This window comes from Chenopodium album, chromosome 1 (assembly GCF_948465745.1).
Source record: "Chenopodium album chromosome 1, dcCheAlbu1.1, whole genome shotgun sequence".
NCBI classification, from domain to species: domain Eukaryota; kingdom Viridiplantae; phylum Streptophyta; class Magnoliopsida; order Caryophyllales; family Amaranthaceae; genus Chenopodium; species Chenopodium album.
Window position 1 is genome coordinate 80384216 of NC_137834.1, and position 21797 is coordinate 80406012.

The window sequence follows — 21797 nt, forward strand, 5'->3', positions numbered from 1 at the left end:
TAATCGGGTCGGGTCAGGGTCAACACTTTGGGTCGAGTCAAATTTGAGTAGGGTCGCTGTAGTTGGTCCGTTCAAGTTTGGTCAATCTCGAGTCCAATTGTCGGGACATATTCAGGTTATTCCACTTTAGGTCGATACTTTGGGTAATTGGGTATAGCTCAAAATCAATACATTTATTATTATTATTATTATTATTATTAAGATAATGTGTTTTCTTACTTTAAGGACTTGTTCTCTTCGATTTATTTCAGATTTATTACTTATTCCTTAATAAATTCATATTAAATCAGACCAGATAAGAAAGATTTAGATTAAAACTTTTGATTATCATTTACTTATCGTTAAATATTGTTAATTGTGTATTAAAAAATTATAAATATTATATATTTGAAAAGTCTATAACGAGACGAATTTAACAAGATCCATTTTGATGATGTTTTTCTTTTTAGATTAGTATTAAAATGCAGTCAAAGTTTAGTCAAATTGTTAAATCAAATCAGACTAGACTAGATAATAAAAATTCATATCAGACCTTACAAAACTTAGACATAGATATACTTGTTTCAAGTGAAGAGAACAAGTCCTTAATCAAGAAACATTCTTGCAAAAACAAAAATCAAGGAAATAAACAAACTTGCATATCTTGGGGCTTGCCCCTCTTTTTCACAAAAAAAAAAAAAAAAAAAAAAAAAAAAAAAACAAACTTGCATATCTAAATAATAATAATAGTAATTAGTTAGGTCAATTTGGGTATCAATTATATTTTATTTAGTCATTTCGAGTATAAAGTAATTATAATTTGGGTTATTTCGGGTATCGAGTCACTTCAGGCCATTATAATTAATTCGATTAATATCGAGTTGTGTCACTTTGGACATCAATTCAATTTTTGTGTCACTTATATAGTTATATCATGATTTTGGGTCCGGTCAGCTTCAAGTAAACCCTACTTCGATTGGTCAATTTTCGAGTTAGGGTCAATTTCAAGTTGACACTAGGTGTGCTCATGAGTCATGACACTAGGTAGGAAAACCCTTTTTTTTTTTTTTTTTTTTTTTTTTTTTTAATTTTCTAAGAAACCCAACAATATCGTAGTTCGTACCAATACGGCAATAACTTTGATTTGTCCTTTTTTTTTTTTTTTTGGAAACAAAAAAGAAAATCTTTATCTACTACGTATCTCTCTGAGTTTCGTGCCCAACACGTTTTCCTTTGATATTTCTATCTTCCAGTTAACTATTTAAGCAGCTTCTGAGGTAAGACGTCAGGTTTCTTTTTATAACCATCAAATTTCAATTTCACAAAAATCACAATCTAGGGTTTATCGTCAAACTTCATCCTCATTACACTCAATTTAGGGTTCTTCTAAACTCGATTATTCAACTATTGATTGTAATCAGCCTGATTTGATAATCAAATATGGGAGAAAGGAAAGTGTTAAACAAGTATTACCCGCCAAATTTCGATCCCAGTAAAATTCCAAGACGAAGAAAACCGAAAAACCAACAAATGAAAGTTCGAACAATGTTACCAATGAGTATTCGCTGTAATTTTTGTGGGAATTACATGTATGCAGGCACTAAATTCAATGCCAGGAAGGAAGATATAGAAAAAACATATTTAGGGATTAAATGTTTCAGATTCTATTTCAATTGTACGAATTGCTCGGCCGAAATTGTTAAGAGGACTGATCCTCAGAACTCTGATTATGTAATTGAGACTGGTGCAACGCGGCTTTTTGAGCATTGTCGAATTCGAGAGGATGTAGAGTCGAAAGACACGGGGGATGTAATGAAGGGGTTGGAGAATAGAATGTTGGAGTCGAAACGAGAGATGGAATTGGTGGCAAGGGTTGAGGAGTTGAAGTCTGTGCAGGCGAGACGTGGGGGAGTTAGTGTGGATACATTGCTGGAGGAGTTGAGGCGGAGGGGTGAGGAAAAGATGGTGGATGAAGAGGATGATGAGGCGCTTGTTAAATCGATGTTTCGTGCACGGTCTGAGAAGGATGTGTATGTGCTTCGGATTGATGATGATGATGATGGTGATGACAGTGATGAGATTGCTGATAATGTCTGTGTGAAGAAACAGAAAGTTTCTGAAGTCGATTCGAGTAAATTTGTGACTTCAGATGTTAAGCAACCTGTCTTGCAGTCTAAGGCTCCGGCAGTCAGATTCATGGTGACGAGGAAACGAGTTCAGAAATCAGGCGGCGACAGTGATGCTGTGAAGAAGGAAGATACTGCCAGTGGACTTCAATCTCTTTGTCACTATGATAGTGAAGACGAATAAGCACACAGAACATGAGGTGCTATATAGTATGACTGTTTAAAGAGTTTCGTGATTTTATTAGATGTCTCATGTCTAACATGAATATAAAAAAAATTGTAGACTAATATGATAGTTTTGAGTTTGTTATATAATTGAAGTATTTGATTTTTCTTCTTTAGTCATGAGGTACTCAGAGATTAAAATTTTGTTCTCCTGTTATTAATCAGATATGGTTACAATAGTTTTTTTTATTAGTGTGCTTAAATTAACAAGGTATATCACACTTTGATCAATTGTTTTTAGTACACAAGAACATAACATCCAAATCTTGTACACCATCCTGTTCCAGGAGATGTGTTGACAATGTGTAATTAAATGAAGACGACTTGAGCAAAATTGAAACTTCAGATGGTATTCATGGTAATCAACCTAACTTGCACTCTTGCAGCCTCTGGCTTCAGTACTCAGATTCATGGTGATGAGGAACCAGCTCAGAATTCAGACGGCGACAAAGACTCTGTGAAGAATGAAGGGATTGCCCCTTGTAGTGAAGATGAATGAGCAAACAGAACATAATAAGGTATAGTCTGAACACTTTCCTGATTCTATTGGATGTCTAACATGAATATATGGAAATTTGTAGACTTTACTTCTGATATGACACTTTTGAGTTTGTTATATAAATGAAACTCCGTATTTGATTTATCTTATTATTATCCTGTAGGGTAGATTCAGAGATTATAATTTTGTTCCCCTGTTTTTAGTCTTATATGGGTTAGAATAGACTTCATTTTGCTAGCAAATGTTAGTTGATTCAAGAAGTTACAAATCCAAAATCAACCTATGATAGTCAGCCTACCCTGTTAGTGAGCTACTTGTGTTCGGCTTGAGAAGCTTTTGAACAAGTTCCTTTGTAATACATAAAGCAACATAAGCTGAGTTTTTATGATATATGAGTAATTGTAAGATTAAGTCTTAAAATGTTGGTGAGAAACTGAGAAGTCCAATATATAACTGTAATTTTATGGCTTTACTGCTTTAAGGTTCATTTTCTTAGCTTTAACATTAGGAGATCATTACTCACTCAAGTTGAGTACTCGAGCTGTTAAACTCAAACTTGAATTTGTTCTAGCTGAGCGGAGCTGCCCAAGCTCGAGCACAACTCACATTTGATGATAAAGAAAATAGTAGTTTTATGTATGTATATATGAGCATAATCTGCATGAGCAGGAAATATACAATTGAGATTAAAACTTATATTTTGCATGAACATAGTATATATTATGATGCTTAAACAAACTAAGCATAATAGTTACTACTCCCAGTTGGTCTTAATTTGATGAGTGTGCTTGAAATCACAAGTTAAAATCACAGTTCCATCAATTCTTTTTAGAACAAATCTTTCGACAAGAACATAACACCCAAATCTTGCCCACCATCCGATTCCTCCATACTCCTCATCTCTAATCATCCTCACTTGCTTTTCCTTCCCATTAACCCATCCAACTCTTTCTTGCTCCCATAACATTCTTTCAAAAATCAACTTATTCAACCCAACACTTTGTTGTTCTCCCACGTTACCAATGGTCTGAAACCAAACCGCCTTATTGTCTGAAGTTCTCTCATCTATAACAGCATCCTTTCCCCCTACTGCAAACTCTTGTGTTCGAACAACAACATCCATCATCACCTTATTATTATTGCCTTGGTTATAACTACTGTCAGTTATGAAAATCCTCTCCCACCGTTGTTCAAGTGTCATCTCATAGTACACTGAATCCTTTATTTGATCTTTCAACTTTCCCTCATGAATAAACATGAAAGGACAGTACCATTTACCAACACAAACAGGTTCTGAAGCTCCACGAGACAAGGGGAAGTTGAAGTCAGGAAGTTGTTCGCGCAGTGAACTATTAAGGCCATTGGCTTCTTCATATATGAAATCCTTGGAGTTTGTAGTTGATCTTTGAATGAGTGTAGGTGATTTGTTTCTTAAAAATCTCGGAGCATGACCATCAGGAGCAATGGATTTAACTATAAATCCTCTGCTTTCAGTGTTGCAGGTAACTTTCATCGAGTACTCAAACTCAAACTGCTGATATATATCTATAGGATCCAAGGGTTTAGGTGTCACATCTTGAATATAACTCCCTCCGCAACTTATGCCTTTACCTTCTTCCCTTGAACAAGCATACGCTTCTCTATTTCCAAACAATCAAACCAAAAAAGCAAAACAAGCTTTGTAAGAAATAAGCATCTAAAGTATTATGAACTTATGAAGTACCATTGCAAATATGACAGTATATATGCTCATATATGTTCATATTTTATATGTATTCATATCTAATACTTACCCTTTGTGCTTCTTATGTGCCTTGATAACGTAGTATCGATTTGAAGAAAGTGGCTGATTGATAACAGGAACAGCAAGGATTTGATCCCCATCATCAGTAAAAAGTATCTTGTTAGATGGAAGAGGCAAGTCGTTGATGCCGAGGCTCTTAGACTGACCAAAACAGGAAGGCATCAATGAACCATCGTCTTGGATAACAAGGTAACCCGAATTCGGACCTTCAGGGGGTGGAACTGAGAGCGAATCAGGGGATTTACTGTAAAAAGAAATAGGTCTAGTTACATACATGGTTGTTTTGTAACAGATTCACGGTGTTATCAACTATTCTTTTCAACTGATGTATAAATTGTGTACTATCTTCTTGTCTGTATATATCAGGTACCAGCTTACCATGTTATATAGTTGCTGTTTCAAGTTTTTTAATTTTCTGCCTCATTTTTTTCTTGGATGGTCAGTGACTTGTTCATAGATTGCTTAATTGACTTGTTCTGTTTTAGATTAGAAGTAGCTTAATTATATATTAGTAAATGCTAAGGTTTGATCGAAGCTAAATACTTAAAGAAATAAGAGTTGTTAGATAGGAAAATAAGGATATGATGATGACAAGTTGACAATTCTATTTTACCAAGTATCTTGATATAGTCATGGCTCATGGCTTATTGATCACTACTCGTAGTACTATATTTCTTTATATGAAAAACATGCATTGAAACTTAATTACTAAGATATTTAAGTGATTTTCTAAGCCAACCTTTCTTGAAAAAATATAGCACATGGAATATCTTAGTGGAATATTATTTTTGATTTTATTGTGCTAATTTCCTATTGAAGAAAAAGGAAAAATCACTTGGAAGAGCATGAACAATGGAAAGGAATGGAGGATATATATATCCTCTTTCATTTTCTCCCCTTTCCTCCGTTTGATACATCACATTTTCTTCCTCCACATCACTACCCATTATCTCAATTCTTTTCTTCATCCTCTTTCTCCATCATTAATGAGAATCCTATCCTAATCTTTCTCTCTCGTTTACATATACCTACATATATTTTCTCTCTTATATATTAATATACTCTAGTATTTTCTTAAACACCAAAATGTGTTTTTTTTTTTTTTTTTTTTTTTTTTTTTGGTGACAAAAAAACTATTAAAGAAAAACAGAATTACAACCTAAACATAAACTAATACAAGAACACAAAACAACCTACACTCTCTAAGAACTATTACAAGAAGAACGAAGAGAACAAAATACTGAAAAGGTCTTGTGGCACACGAATAGCTGCGAAGCCCGAACAACCAAGAGAACCAACCCACATCCAAACTATGGACCAAGAGAGGCCGAATTGACTGAAGCAGTCGAGATGGACCAAGAGCGCAGATCATAAACATTAAAGAGAACCCGACTTGGCATTGACAGCGAAGGGAAATCGTGATGGAAATTATTGGGAAATGGAAGGACCCGAAATATGCACCTTGTTGCTAAAGAATAGACCTGTGACACCAATCCACTCCTAGGGATTAAAAAGCAAATATGCATCCTTAGAGTATGGGATCGGAACCAAACCTATAGAGTCATATATCCTAACAACTCTATGAGAAACAGTGCATCCAAATGCAGGTTCTCTTCTTGCAACTCTACCAACAGAGAATGTAAGAAAATGGAGGACTTTATTTGCTTAACCCAAACATCAAAGATGGGTAGCCTTCTTCAAGATATTGATTAACAGCGATGATTGACCTTGTCATCACCCAAACTAACAAAGGGATGATAGCAATTGCCTGAATTCCCTATCATCCCATAACCTAGCAACAAGACCCGCAAACCAAACTCTTCCCTCAAAACCACACTCCTCCTGGGAAAATCATCCACTCGCGCAAATAACTTTACCTCCCGGAGAATTGTTTTAACTACTAAGGGCACACATACACACCTCGACAAGGCTATTTGTAAGACCACCAATCCAACTAATAAGAGAAAACTTAATCTTACAAACCTTAAAGCCAACCACCAAGGCTCAAAAGACCACGACAACACTTCATTAACTTGCAATGCTAGAACAATTCTAAGAAACTCTAACTCAGGGCCAAGCTGAGAAAGAGGATCATTTAAAAACCAAAACCCAACCAACAAAACAAGAAACTTAAACAGCAACATAAATACAAAGCAACACCAAAAACAACTAAAAGGAAACAAGCTCATAAATAAACTAAAGCAAAACCAAAAACAACAGCTAAAACAAAACAAGCTCAAACTTACATGAAAATAGAGGAAAAAGCAACGAAAAATTAATAAAACCTCACCGGCAGAAACTCAACCCAATACCAAGAACAATCGTCAACGACAACACAAAGAACCCCTCAATTAACCTAACCTTGGATACGCGAGGAAACCCTAACCTTAACTTCACCTTTACCGTCGGGAATTAATTAACGAAATTCCTTTCGACGGCGGCGTTAAGACTAGCCTTTGGTTCTTAATTAATTCGTTGAAGCTAGCCGCAAAACACTTGACGATGAACCTAATAAAACGGAACCACCGAAGAGGACCTCTGAATTCTTCACCAACAGAGCAAAAAACGAAAAAATGAAAAGAAAAAAAAATAGAAAGGAAACGGATAGGAGAACTGGGCTAGCCAATGACGACTAGGCAAAGAGCGCTAGTCACCGGCGAGCAGGGGTTGAGAAAAGGTAGGACGGTGGAGGCGGTAGAGGATAAGAATGGAGGTTAAAGTGAGAGTAGTTCTTATAAGGTAATTATGATACCAAAATGTGGGTTAGATTGTACGCATGTTGAGGAGTTCTTTCCTCTTCGCCAAGAGGATTATAACATTTCCTTTTGCTAAAATGACCCTTTTAGTATGCTCAATATTAATAAAGATCAAAGGATCCTTTAAGCAATAAAATGAAGGAAGGCTAAAAGGAGAGATATCCTGTTCATTGTTGATGCTCTCAGATGGATGAACAATGACTATGGATACGACGTACTTTATAATGCAATTTTATCCCTTTAATTTGTTGTTTATGGAGGTTGATAGCACAACATCTACAACGTTATTAAAACTCAAAAAGACAACATTCTAGTATGATACAACCATGTGTCATTCTTTTTCCCTTGATATGTTTTAGGTGCCACATGAGTGTTTTGTGTCACCCTAAGGGCCTATTCTGTTCCGTTGAAATTCAGTTCAGTTCAGTTCAGTTCAGTTCAGCTCTGCTCTTAAGTTATGTCTAATGATATTGCTAATGATATAAAGCCAAATTTCATTCTTTTAAGCTCTTATTACAACGACAACATCAACAAAAACAACAACAACAACAATAATAATAATAATAATAATAATAATAATAATAATAATAATAATAATAATAATAATAATAATAATAATAATTGAAATAATAATACTAATAATAATAATCAATAAATAATAATAATAATCATCAATAAATAATAATAATAATAATAATAAATAGTATATGTGTTTAAAATGTTTAGAGGTTTCAAGTTTTTAATATATTTTCCATACATTTTATAATATATTTTCCATACATTTTATAATTATAATTATATAGTATATTTTTCGTAAATATTTTAATATGTACATTTGTATATACACATATGTATAGTAATAAATAATCAAAGATCACTAATCCGTAGTTAAAAATCACTAATTAATAAGTTCAGTTCAGTTCAGCTCAATTCAGTTCAGTTCAGTTCAGTTCAGTTCAGTCAATCGGAACAGGCCCTAAGTGTCATCATTCTTCCCTCAATACCTTTTTTTTTTTTTTTTTTTTTTTTTTTTTTTTTTTTTTTGCACCATATGACTTATACAGCTCTCATATAAAGTTTGCCCATGGTGCAAAAAAAAAAGAGGGAATAATATTTTACTTTCCTTGAAAAAAAACTCTTCATATGTATAACCACACTATTTAAATTCTTTTAAAATGTAGCTCATTAGAATTTTCACAATAATATATAATCTACTTTGTATAATTGTATTTTTTTTTGTTGATATTTAGTAGTATTAACATTAAAATTATAAATATTTGATTTATCCTATACATTATTAATGCAAGATTTAAAAAAAAATTATTATAATCAATTAATTCATACAAACAACTAATGAATTAGGCTCTCAATGACAATCAGGGCCAAAGTATAGTATTAATAAATTTTGGGTAATGCTATATGTAGCCCTTAATTAGGACTAGAAATAACTACTAAATATCTTTCCTTGATATATTAGTTTAGGAATGCAGGATAAAATCGCATGTAAGTTAATATAATTAATGAATATATTTCATTAATACTACCTCCCTTAGAACTATATATAGCATTAAACATCAAAATTATAAATTATAAATTATAATGATGGGGCATCGTCCGGGACAATAAATACTTATTGTATAAAATGGACTAGATTGTATTCGTGCTTCATTTCACTTGCTCTAATCCGATATAATGTTAAATAAGTAGATTCACTATAATATGCACTTTCCAAATATGGATTATATATATATAATTTTAGTAACATCAAAATTAAAGATCTTAAACGATAAACAAGCCCTATATATATATATATATATATATATATATATATATATATATATATATATATATATATATATAAAATAAAATAAAATAAAATAAAATAAAAAAAAACAATCTCAACTTATTTCGACGTAATATACTACCTTCGTTAAGATTAGTTGCAACTTTGGAATATTATTTCTTAGATATAAAATACTCCAAAGTTGCAACTAATATATAACAGAGGTAGTATATAATATAATTTGATCTAAAAATTAATTCTTAAATAAGCAAATATCAACTTGAGTAAATTGAAAAACATATCCCTACATCAACTTTTATCTTTAAAACATTATTAAGAAGGTGGCTTATACTTTAGTGTAAACTAGGTTAGGCCCATGTCATACGCGGTTATTTTAATTACCCCATATCTTCTTTTGACAAATTAATTTAATTATAGCATAAATTATAAAAATTGTTAATCTTGAACAAAATTGAAGTAACATGGAATATTTGATCAAGATCAAATTTTTAAAAAATATTTCACCAAAATCACATCTTCTTGAAAAAGATTATATATTTCCTTATTATTCCATAATTAATTTTGTATTTGCATAAAAATTAGTAAATATTATTGCTCATTTATATAGTTAACAAAAACAAACTTTTTTTAAAAAATAAATTCCTTCAAAATAAAAGTAATTAATTATTAAAAAAATATATTAAGGACACACCAAAAATTGACACGAGTCATTGCTGGTGTGTATTTTACTATATAGTTATTGATTATTGATTGATTGATTAAGATCCTTCCTTTTAACGATAATAATAATGCTAAAAGCATAAGTTAGATGATGAATATGTAATAGAAAAATCTATTAATTTAGAAATTTATTTGATAGAAACATGTATTTTAAATTTAATTTGCACCCGCCTATGGGGCGTAAGTGCGTAACAGCTTAAAAAGTAAAGTAGGAAAATAAATTATTCTAGAAAACTCAGCACTAACCACTAAGATACATATAAAAGTTAAATATCTTCACTGATTAAAGCACAGTTCTTAAAACCATCTCAATATCGTTGGCAATCGCTATGGCATCCTTTGAAACACCTTGTAGTCCCATCCTTGATAATCCAGCACAATATAATTTATTCTTTCCTTTCCAGTGATTTGGGAAACGATTCTTTGGAAAACCATCGTTCTTTAGTATAAAATCATAATCCTATAAATAAAAATAAAAAGATAATAAAAAAATTAAAAAAAAAAAAAAAAAAAAAAACTCATTATTAAGTGTATGTTAAATTAATATATTATACTTATTGATAAGGTAAACCCAAGAGAAAAATAATGCATAAATAATATGATAATCTCTATCTATGTGTGCATACATGTGTGTAATACTAAGATTGGATTATTACTTAAGTTACATAAACTTGAGGTAAAAGTGTGCATACCGTAAGCCATTCACAAGCCGTGCTTTTGAATCCTGTTGCAAATATTATTGCATCAAAGTTTAATTCAACTTTATCTTCAAATATGACTTTGCTCTTATTAATGCTCTCAATCCCCGGTAAAACCTATAAGTTTCACAAATATATTGAAAAAGACAGTTAAGAAATTTGCAAATAAAATACAACATATGATAAATTTGATGGTACTTTTTATATATATGAAGATATTCATGGTACTTAGTAATTTATTATAATAACAATATAACATTATTCAAGATTGTCCATTTTGTCCCCATACAATGAAACAACAAATTATCCAAGGGATGAAATAAAATTTGAACCACAAAAATTTATTGACAAATAAATAATTAAAAGAAATTTACCTTAATTTCTCCAGATTGAATTTTGGCAATAGTTCCCACATCAATAACCGGGCTTCTTCCCTTTGTTGCCTTAAGCAAAAAAGGGCCTTCATTTGGTCGATAGATTCCATACTTTGATAAATTCCCGTATTTCAAGTAGCTAGCAAGAGTGACTAGAGCGTCCACTGTTGATAAACTAAAGTACTTTAGCAAGTGCATCCCTACAAAGATCATTTCTCTTGCAACCACATGAACCTATATATATGAACCAACAACAATAAAAGAATAATACATGAGTATGGTTTATTTATGTTTCCTATGTTTACAAGATAAAAAATGTGATTCAAAAAAAAAATTACCGGGTTTCTAATAATAATTGAAGTGTTGGCTCCTGAATTACACAAATCATAACTAATTTCCATCCCAGAATTACCACAACCAACGATCAACACATCTTTGTCTTGAAATTCACGACCAGACTTATATTCACTAGAGTGCAATACATCTCCTTTAAAATCCTTCAAACCGGGGATATTAGGGATGTAAGCCTTGCCATTTTCACCTGTTGCGACTACCAAAAAACTCGCGACGAACAATTTAGATGTTTTCACAAAAGTGTCCTTAGCTTCAACTAGCCATTTTCCCTTCGCTTCATCAAATGATGCAGATTCAACATAGTGAAAGTATCGTGGCCTAATATCAAATTCGAAAACATAATCATCAATGTATTCTATGAAATCATTCTTACTCATATATTTCTTAGCTTGTGGTGCATGGGGCTTATGGGGTAACGAGCAAAATTCTTTTGCTAGATGAAGATGGCATCGGTCATAAGCGCGTTTCTTCCAAAGAGAAGCACAACAATCTTCCTTTTCAAGAACAATGTAAGGAATAGATTTTTTGGTTAAGCATGCAGCAATGCCTAGTCCTGCAGGACCTGCTCCCACTATTAGGACAAAGGTTTCTTCCATATGTTTGTTTTTTTTTAATTGTTTTGATCTGCAAAAGAAGGTATATATTCGAAGGGAGCAATTGGACTTTGGGGGTGAGTGTGTTTTTTTTTTTTAATTTGAGGGATGGAATAATTTGAGACTAAATAGTGTGTTTCGAATTACCCCTCCAGAGTGTTTAGTGTCTATATAGAGGGTTGTGTTGTAATATGACAATGAATATTACATTTATATGATGATTTTTGTACTTTTTGGAGAGAGCGCATTGTCATGTGGTGTTTATCATACTAGATTTTTCAAGTAATTTTGATATTTTATAATTTACAGAATATAACTTACTAAGACATGTTAAAAAGTAATAAAACAAAATAAGCATTCCTATATTTAATGTAAATAATAATATGACAATTAGTATTTGTAAACTTGGTAGATTAATTATTTTTGTGATGATTTGGGTAACTTTTTGGAGGGCACGCATTGGCATGCGTTCTTACTAATATTTGACAAATTGGCATTATAAGATGTACAGCATATAATTTGCTAGGAGGTGTAAAAAAAACTAAATAAACTGACAACATTTTCTAAATTTGATGTGAATTCAATATAGTAAAACGGTATCTTAATTGATTCCATTTTTTCTTGACAGTTTTATTAAGTCTAAATAACTTATACAAAATTAGCATTAATAGTTCTCTAATTCTTTTAGTTGTATTGTAATTCTAGGACATAATTGAAATGAAATAGAATGTATAAAATTAGCATTTAATTAATATTATTTTTATGTTAATTAAAATGAATTAAAAAAAAAAAGGTGCATAGGTAAAAAGGTACTAAATTCACCAAGCAATCATCTATGTATCCTACAAAAAAAATTCACCTATCCAAAAGATATATTGTAAGAGGAACTTATGATTATAAGATGCCTACTTATTTATCAAATTAATGGTCATGTATGTGTATTGGATTTTCTATAGCCAAATCATCAATGGATTAGCTAAAATTAAATATCTTATGTACATAAACTTAATTGTGAGTATAATACCTAATTATCTATATCAAAGGTCATTGGATTTTCTATAGCCAAATCATCAATGGATTGGCTGAAATTAAATATCTTATGTACATAACCTTAATTGTGAGTATAATACCTAATTATCCATATCAAAGGTCATGTATATATGTGCACTGGACTTCCTATAGCCAAACATCAATGGATTAGCCAAGTTTAAATTACTTATGTAATTGTGATTACAATGGCTATTAAAGATGAAATTTATATCTTATGTACATGAACTTAAATACTTAATAAGTAATGGTTATAAAGTGCATAGTAGGTATTGGATAGTTCCATATTTGTACATGAACTTATCCAAATAAACCTGCCTAACATTGAGGCTTGTGGATGAACTTATCCAAGTTGTGTGCACGATCAAACTTATAAGAGCCAAAAAAAACATTGTGTTGATCCTTCAAAATTGGGGCTTGTGCATGACTTGGACCACACATTGTGCTATGCTAATGAACCCTTAATAATTTTTAAAATTTTTGGTCAGCAAGCATGTTGATGTGGTGCTCAGACCGCAATGCTCGAGCTTATGTCAAAATCTTGCCAAAAATTGAAAAATGATATGTATGGATACTTCATGGCCCACTAACATACCTACCTTATATTGGATGTGTCATGTCGAGCCATATTCATGTGACTCATGTCCGACTCAAACACTCTTTGACCCATAACCAACTGTAAGTGGTAGCTAATTGACACGGCCATGCTCGACTAGTTTGTAATTTGAAGGTTTCAATAGCTGAAATGACTTGAAAATTACTCTTCTAGATTTGAAGTGATTAAATTGGATTTTGGTCTGCGTTGCTGCATAGACATAATGATTTAGCATGACGTGTTGACATAACTCTATTAGACCCAAACCTAACAACCTGCAATCTCGATTTGATAGCTCTGTGAGCTAAGTCGGTTCATAAGGTGTGGACCGTGTGGTATCGGGGTGTGTGAGGGAGCCAGGATTCTGATGGAATTGGGTTGAGCTAATCAAAAGAGGCCTTATAGCCTTGTAAGTTGTAACAAATTATACAAAATGATGAGGCAAAGGTTGACCAAAGCCCAATCACTCGGTGGATTCTGGACTTCTGGCTTCCCCAGCCCATTACACAACCTTTAGTTGTAGATTTTTGAACATCATAAGATTTTGCTCTAAACTGCCATTATACCATAATTACTTATCATAAGATTTTGCTCTTAAAATTTTTGAAGGATAAGAATTATACTAACATCATAAGATTTTTCTCTTGAAACTGCTAATTATTTTTTTTTCATAAGATTTTGCTCTTAAGAATATTGAAGGATAAGAATTATTATCATTAAATAAGCTTATACAAATTCCTCAATTTATTCTCAGTTTTACAAATTGTATGTGCAATTGTAAGCTATGGACTAATTCAAACTCACAACACATCATTTACTTGTCAAAAATGGTCCAAACATCAACCCATTTAATCCTCAATTGATGTGTGTGATTAAAATCAAAACTTAAAGCAATGCTTCCATCCATTCTTTTGAACACAAATCTCTCAACTAGCATATAACAAGCAAACATCTTATATGTACCATCATATGTTCTATATTCCTCTACTCGAGCTATATTTGCTTGCTTTTCCGTGTTATTAGACCATCCAACTCTTTCTTGTTCCCACATCATTCGCTCTACAATCAATGAACTTAACCCAATTCTACTACCATCACCGTTGTAGTTGTCTATTACTCGAAACCACTGCACCCCTGCACTAGCCCTGTCATTAGTCTCATTACTAATTTCCAGGGCTTCCTTTCCATTAACCTTAACTCTTTGAGTAGGAATAGTAACATTAAAAGACACAATGTTTCCTTCAGTACCTTTGTTTTTGTGGTAATAAATCCTCTTCCATATTTGCTCGAGTTTTACCTCATAGAACATAGACCTTTTTACCTGTTCTTTTGGTGTCCTTTCTTTGACAAACATGAAAGGAATATACCATTCACCTACCAATAGTACTTTGGAACATTCTTCTGATGGTAAGAAGTTAAAGTCAGGAAGACGAGCACGTAGAGCATAGTTTAGCCCATCAGCTACACCAAGTGTGAAATTTTTTTGTTCTGAATTCCATAGTCTCCACCCTCCATTTCTCATGAACGTTGGAGGATGACAATCAGATGCTACAGATTTGACGCGAAACATAGAATTTCCACACTTTGTAGTGGATGAAAACTCAAACTGTTGTTTTTTGTCAATAGGATTCAATTCTTTTGTTTTTTTATCTCTGATGTTGCTGATGCAGAAACAACTTGTCTGCCTGTTGTCCTCCGTCGAACTTGTATAAGCCTCCCTGACAATGAAACCATTTATCACACAATTTAATCCAACAAAAAGAAACAATAAACAGTTCTGTATGTTCAGTATTGGCATATTTTTTCTTGTTGCGAAACAAGAGGAAACTCAAAACTCGCAATAATGACAGATTGAACAATCTAGTAGCTAATAACATAGGTTTTTTTTTTTTTAATAATCCATACATACCCTTTATGATTGCCTTCATTCTTGATGGCATAATATTGATGAGATGATAAGGGTTGATTAATAACAGGTATCAAGAACAAAGGGTAGTTAGTGGTATTTTTGTCACTTTTGTGCTGAATAATGAGGGACTTATTCTGTGGAAAAGGGAGATTTGTTGTAAACGAGTTGTTGCACAACCCGAAACATGTAGTTGATGTGGAATCTTCATCTTGCAATACGAGGTAGCCGGAATTTGGACCTTCAGGAGGTGGCTGAGCAAGAGCCTCAGGGGACTTCCTATACAGAGACAGAAGCCTTGTTACATACATTTTGTCTTCAACAAAGTTGGACCTGATGTTCTGTTGAATACATATTTGTACAAAAATAAAGTAAATAGATGACTTTCACAACTTTATGGCTATAATAATACAAGTAGAATATTGTTAATTACTTGTCATTATAATAATTATTGAATTTTTAATTTTCCTGATTGATGAAGAAGGAAATGGCACATAGACTTTGTCTAATATAACTTTTGTAAAATCACGTCGTGTGTGTTTGTTTCTAAAGACATCGATTTTTGTTGCTGCACAACAACTTGAAACGTTTCATAGAATGACAATACGTAGCAAATGTTAATTATTACTTGTTATAATATATCAAAGGCTCATCAGTTTTTTATTTTACAGCATACCAAATCAAGGAAGAATGACATGCTAATTGATCTGGTTAAAAAACTGAAGCATTAGTCATTGTAAATTTGGATATTCGTTCATTCCCATTTGCATCTGATCTTATGAGTATGTTTGAACTCACAGGTTAACACTAAGCTCCCATCTAGTCTTTTTAGCACGAATCGTTCAACAAGCACATAACAACCAAACATTTTCCACATATCACTTCCGGTATATGTCTCAATTCTAGCAACCATCACTTGCTTTTCGTTCCCATCAACCCACCCTACTCGTTCTTGCTCCCACTTCATTCTTTCAATGACCACCAAACTTAGTCCTATCCTCGATTGCAATCCCATTTCACTAATAACCCAATACCACATTATGTTGTGAGCCTCATCTCTTTCAGAAACAGCATCCATCCAAGATATTTTGACAAGTTCAGTAGGCAGTACAACACTTACAGACACTGAATTATCGCCTCCTACTTCAACTCTTTTACATGAATATATCCTCTCCCATTCCTGTTCTAGTGTTATTTCATAAAACGTCGACCTTTCCATTTGTTCTTTTAGTGACCCCTCCACAACAAACATGAAAGGACAATACCATTTTCCAACTGTCACTGACTTTGAATGCTCGGTAGATAAAGGGAAATAAAAATCTGGAAGCTGAGATCGGAGTACTGAATTAAGGCCATCTGCCTCACCTATCATAATCTTGGTTTTCAAGTGGTTGATCCTCCATCCTTGTTCCCTCAGGAACTTTGGAGGAATACCCTCAGGATGAACAGACCTTGCAGAAAAGCGGCCAGTCCTTGTTTTGAAGATTTCAAATAGTTGATAAATGTTGTGGGGATTGAGTTCTTCTGGTTCTTTATCTGTTATGCTACTGCAGAACAAACAGCAAGTTTCTGTATCTTCCTCTTTTGAACTTTTGCATGCCAATCTATACATTTCAGAAAAAATAACTTATTTGAAGTCGGTAATATATATATAACTTGTGCAGGTTTCTCACTTAGATCACTCTTCTCATTTGACTTAAATCTAAAATTGACAATTTGGTGAAATTCAAATATAGAATGGAACTTAGCAAATGTCATTTAAATGCAAAATTGCAATGTGATGAAAACTTTGTTAACTTACCCTTTGCAGTTGCTATCTGCCATCATCACATAGTAGCAATTCGAAGACAAGGGTTGATTGATGATAGGTATGAATAAGGCCTTATGCTTCTCAGTATGATCACCACTTGGTCCGCCGGATGAATAAGTGTAACATACTGTAAGGATCCTGTTTTGAGGAAGGCAAGTCCTTAAGTAACGCCTTAGGACCGGAAATTGAGTGGACATACTCAATGTCTTCATCATTCTGAAGTACTAAATAACCAGAACCTGGTCCTTCTACTGGTGGTATAGACAGTAACTCAGGATGACTCTTGTATAGGGAAAGCGGTCTTGTAACATACATTTCAACTAAACTCAATCTGATTAGTCTTGTATTCGTCGATTTTTCTGTTTTTCTGATGTTAATACAGATTATGTGAAACAATTGTTAGTGCAATATATTTGTGGTTGATCATGTATTATTGAGAATGAACTCAAAGTTGTCTAAACATATAATAACAAATTAACAAGCCACTAGTTCATTGACATATATTTATTTGTATCTTTTTCATGCTAGAATATTTATTACTAGTTCTACATTCAGTTGTTAGAGGGTTGAGGTTTGAATGTATTATGATAATAATAAGTCAGTTTAACTTGCTTACATGTACTGATGTAATAGTTTAATACAGTAGGAAAAATAAAAAGTTTGTATACATTGACTTTTTGATGTCTGAAATCTTATTTGTTAGCTGAAAAGTATAATATGAAAACTACATAAAATATAATATTTAAGGTAGAATGGTACCCCTTTTGATTAAAAAAAAAAAGCTCAAATTCAATTAAAATACAGATATGATATATGAAGTATACATCTCCATCTTCTCAAATACTTCGTAGAAGGTTTATAAAACAGGTTTAGTCACCCAAATCATATATAAATTGTCAGTTTTCGAATAAACCCGACATTTACGTTATTTCACTTGTTTGAAATGACTTGGGTCTATTGTATGACTACCTTAGCAAAAAGCATATAAAAGAAACTCACTAGATGCATGCATGATTACTATTAATGATAGTAACAGCAAGAAAATTCAACCAACATAATACATGTCTTTCTGTCTTCAATTTTGTAAAACCAATTACATTGTCAGTGGTACAACAGACAGCATAAGACCAGTCTTAGACATATTACAGAAAGACAACTTCTTCCTTAGACCTTAAGCCGCAAGAGCTTTTCTTCTCTGACATGCTTTTACCTAAGCAAATCTTCAGACACACACTTTATTTTTTTTTTTTCATAATTGTGTTTTTCTGATAATCATAACTCTTTAAGTCATAATTTAAGAGCTTATACTATAATGCTGTCCAGCATCTATGTGTATGCCAACCACACCTTTTTTTGTTCTCACCGAATTTTTTACTTACTTTTACACCCTCCAAATCATATAAAGATTGGCAAAAGTCAAAAATATGATTTCGAAGGCTATATTGACCACTTACTATTAACTTCTATCAAGACCTAATTTGATCTCAGGTCTTGATCGAGTATCAACATGAAGACTTTACTGTTACCATGAATAGCATTTACACATTCACAAATGATACATAGTATAATAATGCTAAGCAAAATTGAAATATCTCATATGTGTGGATGCCAACTATCTTAGTTGATTAAAGTCTTTAGGACAGTGCTTGAATTCTAATTTCGTTTACATAGCTCTCTTTACAACAAAAAATATAGACATATGTTTGTATCTAAAATTTGATCAAGTCTTGGACTAAGTAATGCAACCTAACTATGTAGTAATCAAAATATGAAAAAAGTTAATGAAATTCTTGCAAAGAACAAAAATGCATTCACAAGATGAAACAGGGGAATTAATGACACAAAACAAACCCCATTTGATTGTTGATGGAAATATAGAAACTAGGAAATAAATAAATGATTTACATAAAGAACAATATTTATTCAAGACTTAAAATCATGATCATCAAATTTAGCAGAACTATTTTGAGGCCTGAAAAACCATTTCCAAACCTTGTTATTCTTTCTGCATTTCTTCAATTCCCTTTCCCTAACACTACCACTAATCCTACATGATCCCCCTCCATTGTTGAACATCTCATGCCCCAAAACATCCACCCCTCGAAACCCAAACTCCTTCATCGATAACCCGAGCCCGTTTCGCCTCATAGCAGCAAGATCAGGCACCTTTGAAGGATCTGATGACATACTACTGTTATCATTCAGTTTCAAATCTATAAATGCAGGATCATCAGAACTCACAAATTCAGTCTCCTTTAATGAAAATATATTACTATTCTTGTTTGGACCAACCAAATTTGAAGAATCACAATAATCAAAGTTGCTAATTCTTGCTTCAGATTCACTAAAACAGCTTCTTTTAGCAGAATCTAACATGAAATTTCCAGTACTTACATTAGAAGCTCTTGCAGCAGAATAAGAAACAGGAAACCCTCCAATTTCATCAGTATCATAAAACCCTCTAAAACTGCTAAGTGATCTTGATCTTGAAACCCCATTACACTCATAAGTCTCCTCATTAATCTTAATCTGATTAATCTTGTCTCTTTTCTTCCTAAACAACCTCTTAATCTTCCAGAACTTTCCTGCTGTTTCTGATCTCTTACTGTCATTCAGAGCAATGCTGCTGCATCTTTTCAGATGGGCGAATTCATCAGTGTATACATTGCTGAATTGTGATGACCTTTGCTCGTGTTTCGGTTTCGAACCCGAAATCTCAGGACCACCCTTCTTCTCATTCTCAAGCAAGAATGAGATTCTTCCAACATCAGAAGAACTTGAGTTTGAAGTTGAGATTATATCAGAACAAGAACAAGAAGTCATCTTTTGTTCCCCACATTGTTGGCAGACTAACTGAACTAGTCTATCAGTAAGACAATAAGCACAAATTCCACCAGAAGAAGATGATGAAGTTGGGTGTTTTTTGCAGGGAAAATCTGGGAATTTTTCATCAAAGCAATCTCCATTGTTATTATATGGTTCTAGCTCTCTTTTTCCCCTGTCTTTCATGGTTTGTATGATGGAAAAATTTACTATTTTGGGTTGTGAAACTGCTGCAAATTGGAGTATTAAGACAAGATTTTGAAATGGGTTGTTGAGATTTTATGATCAAAAAGAGGAAAAGCAAAAAGACAGAGAATTTGGGGTTTTAACTTTTAAAGTGGAAAGGAAAATATGAAAGGGATATTAGAGTAAAACAGTGAAAGTGGTGTTCTTAAACTTAATTTTGTCGAACTTCATTTATTTTAGTTATATTGTAATTTTTTTAAAAAACAAACTTTTAAATAAATTGGATATATAGAATAAAATATGTAAATCCAATAAAGTTACCCTAAAATTAACCAAATTTACCATTTTATGAATAAAAGTTACCCGGGCGTAAATAAGTTATAACGTATTTATTTTATATTGATAAAAGTTACCCAAAAATTGTAAAAGTGACCCCCAATTATTGTACATCGGATGTATACAAAAGTTAAGTTACAAACGTTACTTTAGCCAAACTTGATAAGCTCGAAATTAATGTATTAACGAATTCCTTTTTTTCATGAAATTCTTCCTACTTATTATTATTATGTGGTTTAAGTAAGAAGATTATGATAGTGTTTGATTACTATTTATAAATAAGAGTGTAAAAGAAAAACACTATCAAGTAAGATCATTAACATAATTATGCAACAAACTACTTAAGAAAATTACGAGTATACACAGTAATATTCCATATTTTGTAAACTAAGAAAACTAATTAGTCGTAACTATTAACTATATAGTTTGTGTATAGTAATAGTAATGTTAGCGGGTCGGATTTTAATACAAACCCGCTTCGCATTTACCCCATTAAGGTAGGGATGGTGAAGACTAGGTGGGTGATCAATGGGGTGGAGGTAGATATAAAAATCATATTCATATCTATCTATCATGGATGATAGGGCGGGTGGAGAATTTTATGTGAGATCAATCCATTAATTAAAATCTATTAACTTTACATATTTATCTTTATTTATCAAAATTTAATAAATGATACGGAGTATAAGTCATTGAAATACAAATCTATCTATGTATTATGTTTTTAATTTTTATGTAGTTCTTATTATATGTGTTGAAATTAGATTAAACTTGACACGTGAGGTGAATTTTATTAGGGCGGATAAGGTAGATATGGGTGGTGTAGTGGTACGAGAGGGGCGGGTAAATGGGTGGTGTAGTGGTACAAGAATAAGTTTTGTTTTGTACTTAGTGAGGGTGAGGGTGAGGGTGAGGGTGGGAGAGGGGATGGGGTGGAATAAGTTGTTTACCTATATCATAAATAGGGTAGATCAGTAGAGATGAGAATGAAAATTTGAGGTGAAGATGATCAGGACTGTCTTAAACATCTTAGAGGCTTTATGCTATTTACACAAATTGAGCCCCTAATAATTAAAGTTGTACTACATAAAATTTAACATGATATTATTTCTTTTGCAAATTGAAGCTCTAAAATTTAAAATCAACCAATAATGTACCATCC

At 32.5% G+C, this 21797-nt stretch overlaps 5 protein-coding genes and 1 pseudogene across 7 annotated transcripts; 1 reads left to right on the forward strand and 5 right to left on the reverse strand.

Annotated features, from left to right (window-relative positions):
• The first annotated feature begins 1067 nt into the window (after positions 1 to 1067).
• On the forward strand, positions 1068 to 2770 carry LOC145610781 (uncharacterized; annotated as a pseudogene). Its single transcript, XR_014106308.1, has 2 exons — positions 1068 to 2305; positions 2717 to 2770. The product of XR_014106308.1 is annotated as an uncharacterized LOC145610781 (transcript).
• Positions 2771 to 3488: 718 nt separating this feature from the next.
• Positions 3489 to 7411, reverse strand: LOC145610861 (uncharacterized). 2 transcript variants are annotated; one of them, XM_081666207.1, is made up of 3 exons: positions 6924 to 7411; positions 4623 to 4877; positions 3489 to 4469 (listed from the first exon to the last, which is right to left on the reverse strand). In XM_081666207.1, exons 2-3 carry the CDS (start codon positions 4793 to 4795, stop codon positions 3584 to 3586), a joined length of 1059 nt encoding a protein of 352 aa, XP_081522333.1. In that variant the 5' UTR covers positions 4796 to 4877; positions 6924 to 7411; the 3' UTR covers positions 3489 to 3583. The 2 variants fall into 2 exon arrangements, with proteins under 2 accessions (XP_081522333.1, XP_081522282.1); XM_081666156.1 differs by lacking the exon at positions 6924 to 7411 and having other exon boundaries at positions 4623 to 4973.
• A 2699-nt stretch (positions 7412 to 10110) lies between these two features.
• Positions 10111 to 12180, reverse strand: LOC145611013 (putative indole-3-pyruvate monooxygenase YUCCA10). Its single transcript, XM_081666277.1, has 4 exons — positions 11324 to 12180; positions 10986 to 11219; positions 10606 to 10728; positions 10111 to 10373 (listed from the first exon to the last, which is right to left on the reverse strand). Exons 1-4 carry the CDS (start codon positions 11933 to 11935, stop codon positions 10197 to 10199), a joined length of 1146 nt encoding a protein of 381 aa, XP_081522403.1. The 5' UTR covers positions 11936 to 12180; the 3' UTR covers positions 10111 to 10196.
• A 2208-nt stretch (positions 12181 to 14388) lies between these two features.
• On the reverse strand, positions 14389 to 15791 carry LOC145636394 (uncharacterized). The gene is made up of 2 exons (XM_081687952.1): positions 15484 to 15791; positions 14389 to 15292 (listed from the first exon to the last, which is right to left on the reverse strand). Exons 1-2 carry the CDS (start codon positions 15789 to 15791, stop codon positions 14389 to 14391), a joined length of 1212 nt encoding a protein of 403 aa, XP_081544078.1.
• Positions 15792 to 16234: 443 nt separating this feature from the next.
• LOC145636402 (uncharacterized) lies at positions 16235 to 17605 on the reverse strand. The gene is made up of 3 exons (XM_081687963.1): positions 17490 to 17605; positions 17282 to 17428; positions 16235 to 17084 (listed from the first exon to the last, which is right to left on the reverse strand). Exons 1-3 carry the CDS (start codon positions 17603 to 17605, stop codon positions 16235 to 16237), a joined length of 1113 nt encoding a protein of 370 aa, XP_081544089.1.
• A 1608-nt stretch (positions 17606 to 19213) lies between these two features.
• LOC145636412 (uncharacterized) lies at positions 19214 to 20299 on the reverse strand. Its single transcript, XM_081687975.1, has one exon. It carries the CDS (start codon positions 20297 to 20299, stop codon positions 19214 to 19216), a length of 1086 nt encoding a protein of 361 aa, XP_081544101.1.
• Positions 20300 to 21797: the final 1498 nt, after the last annotated feature.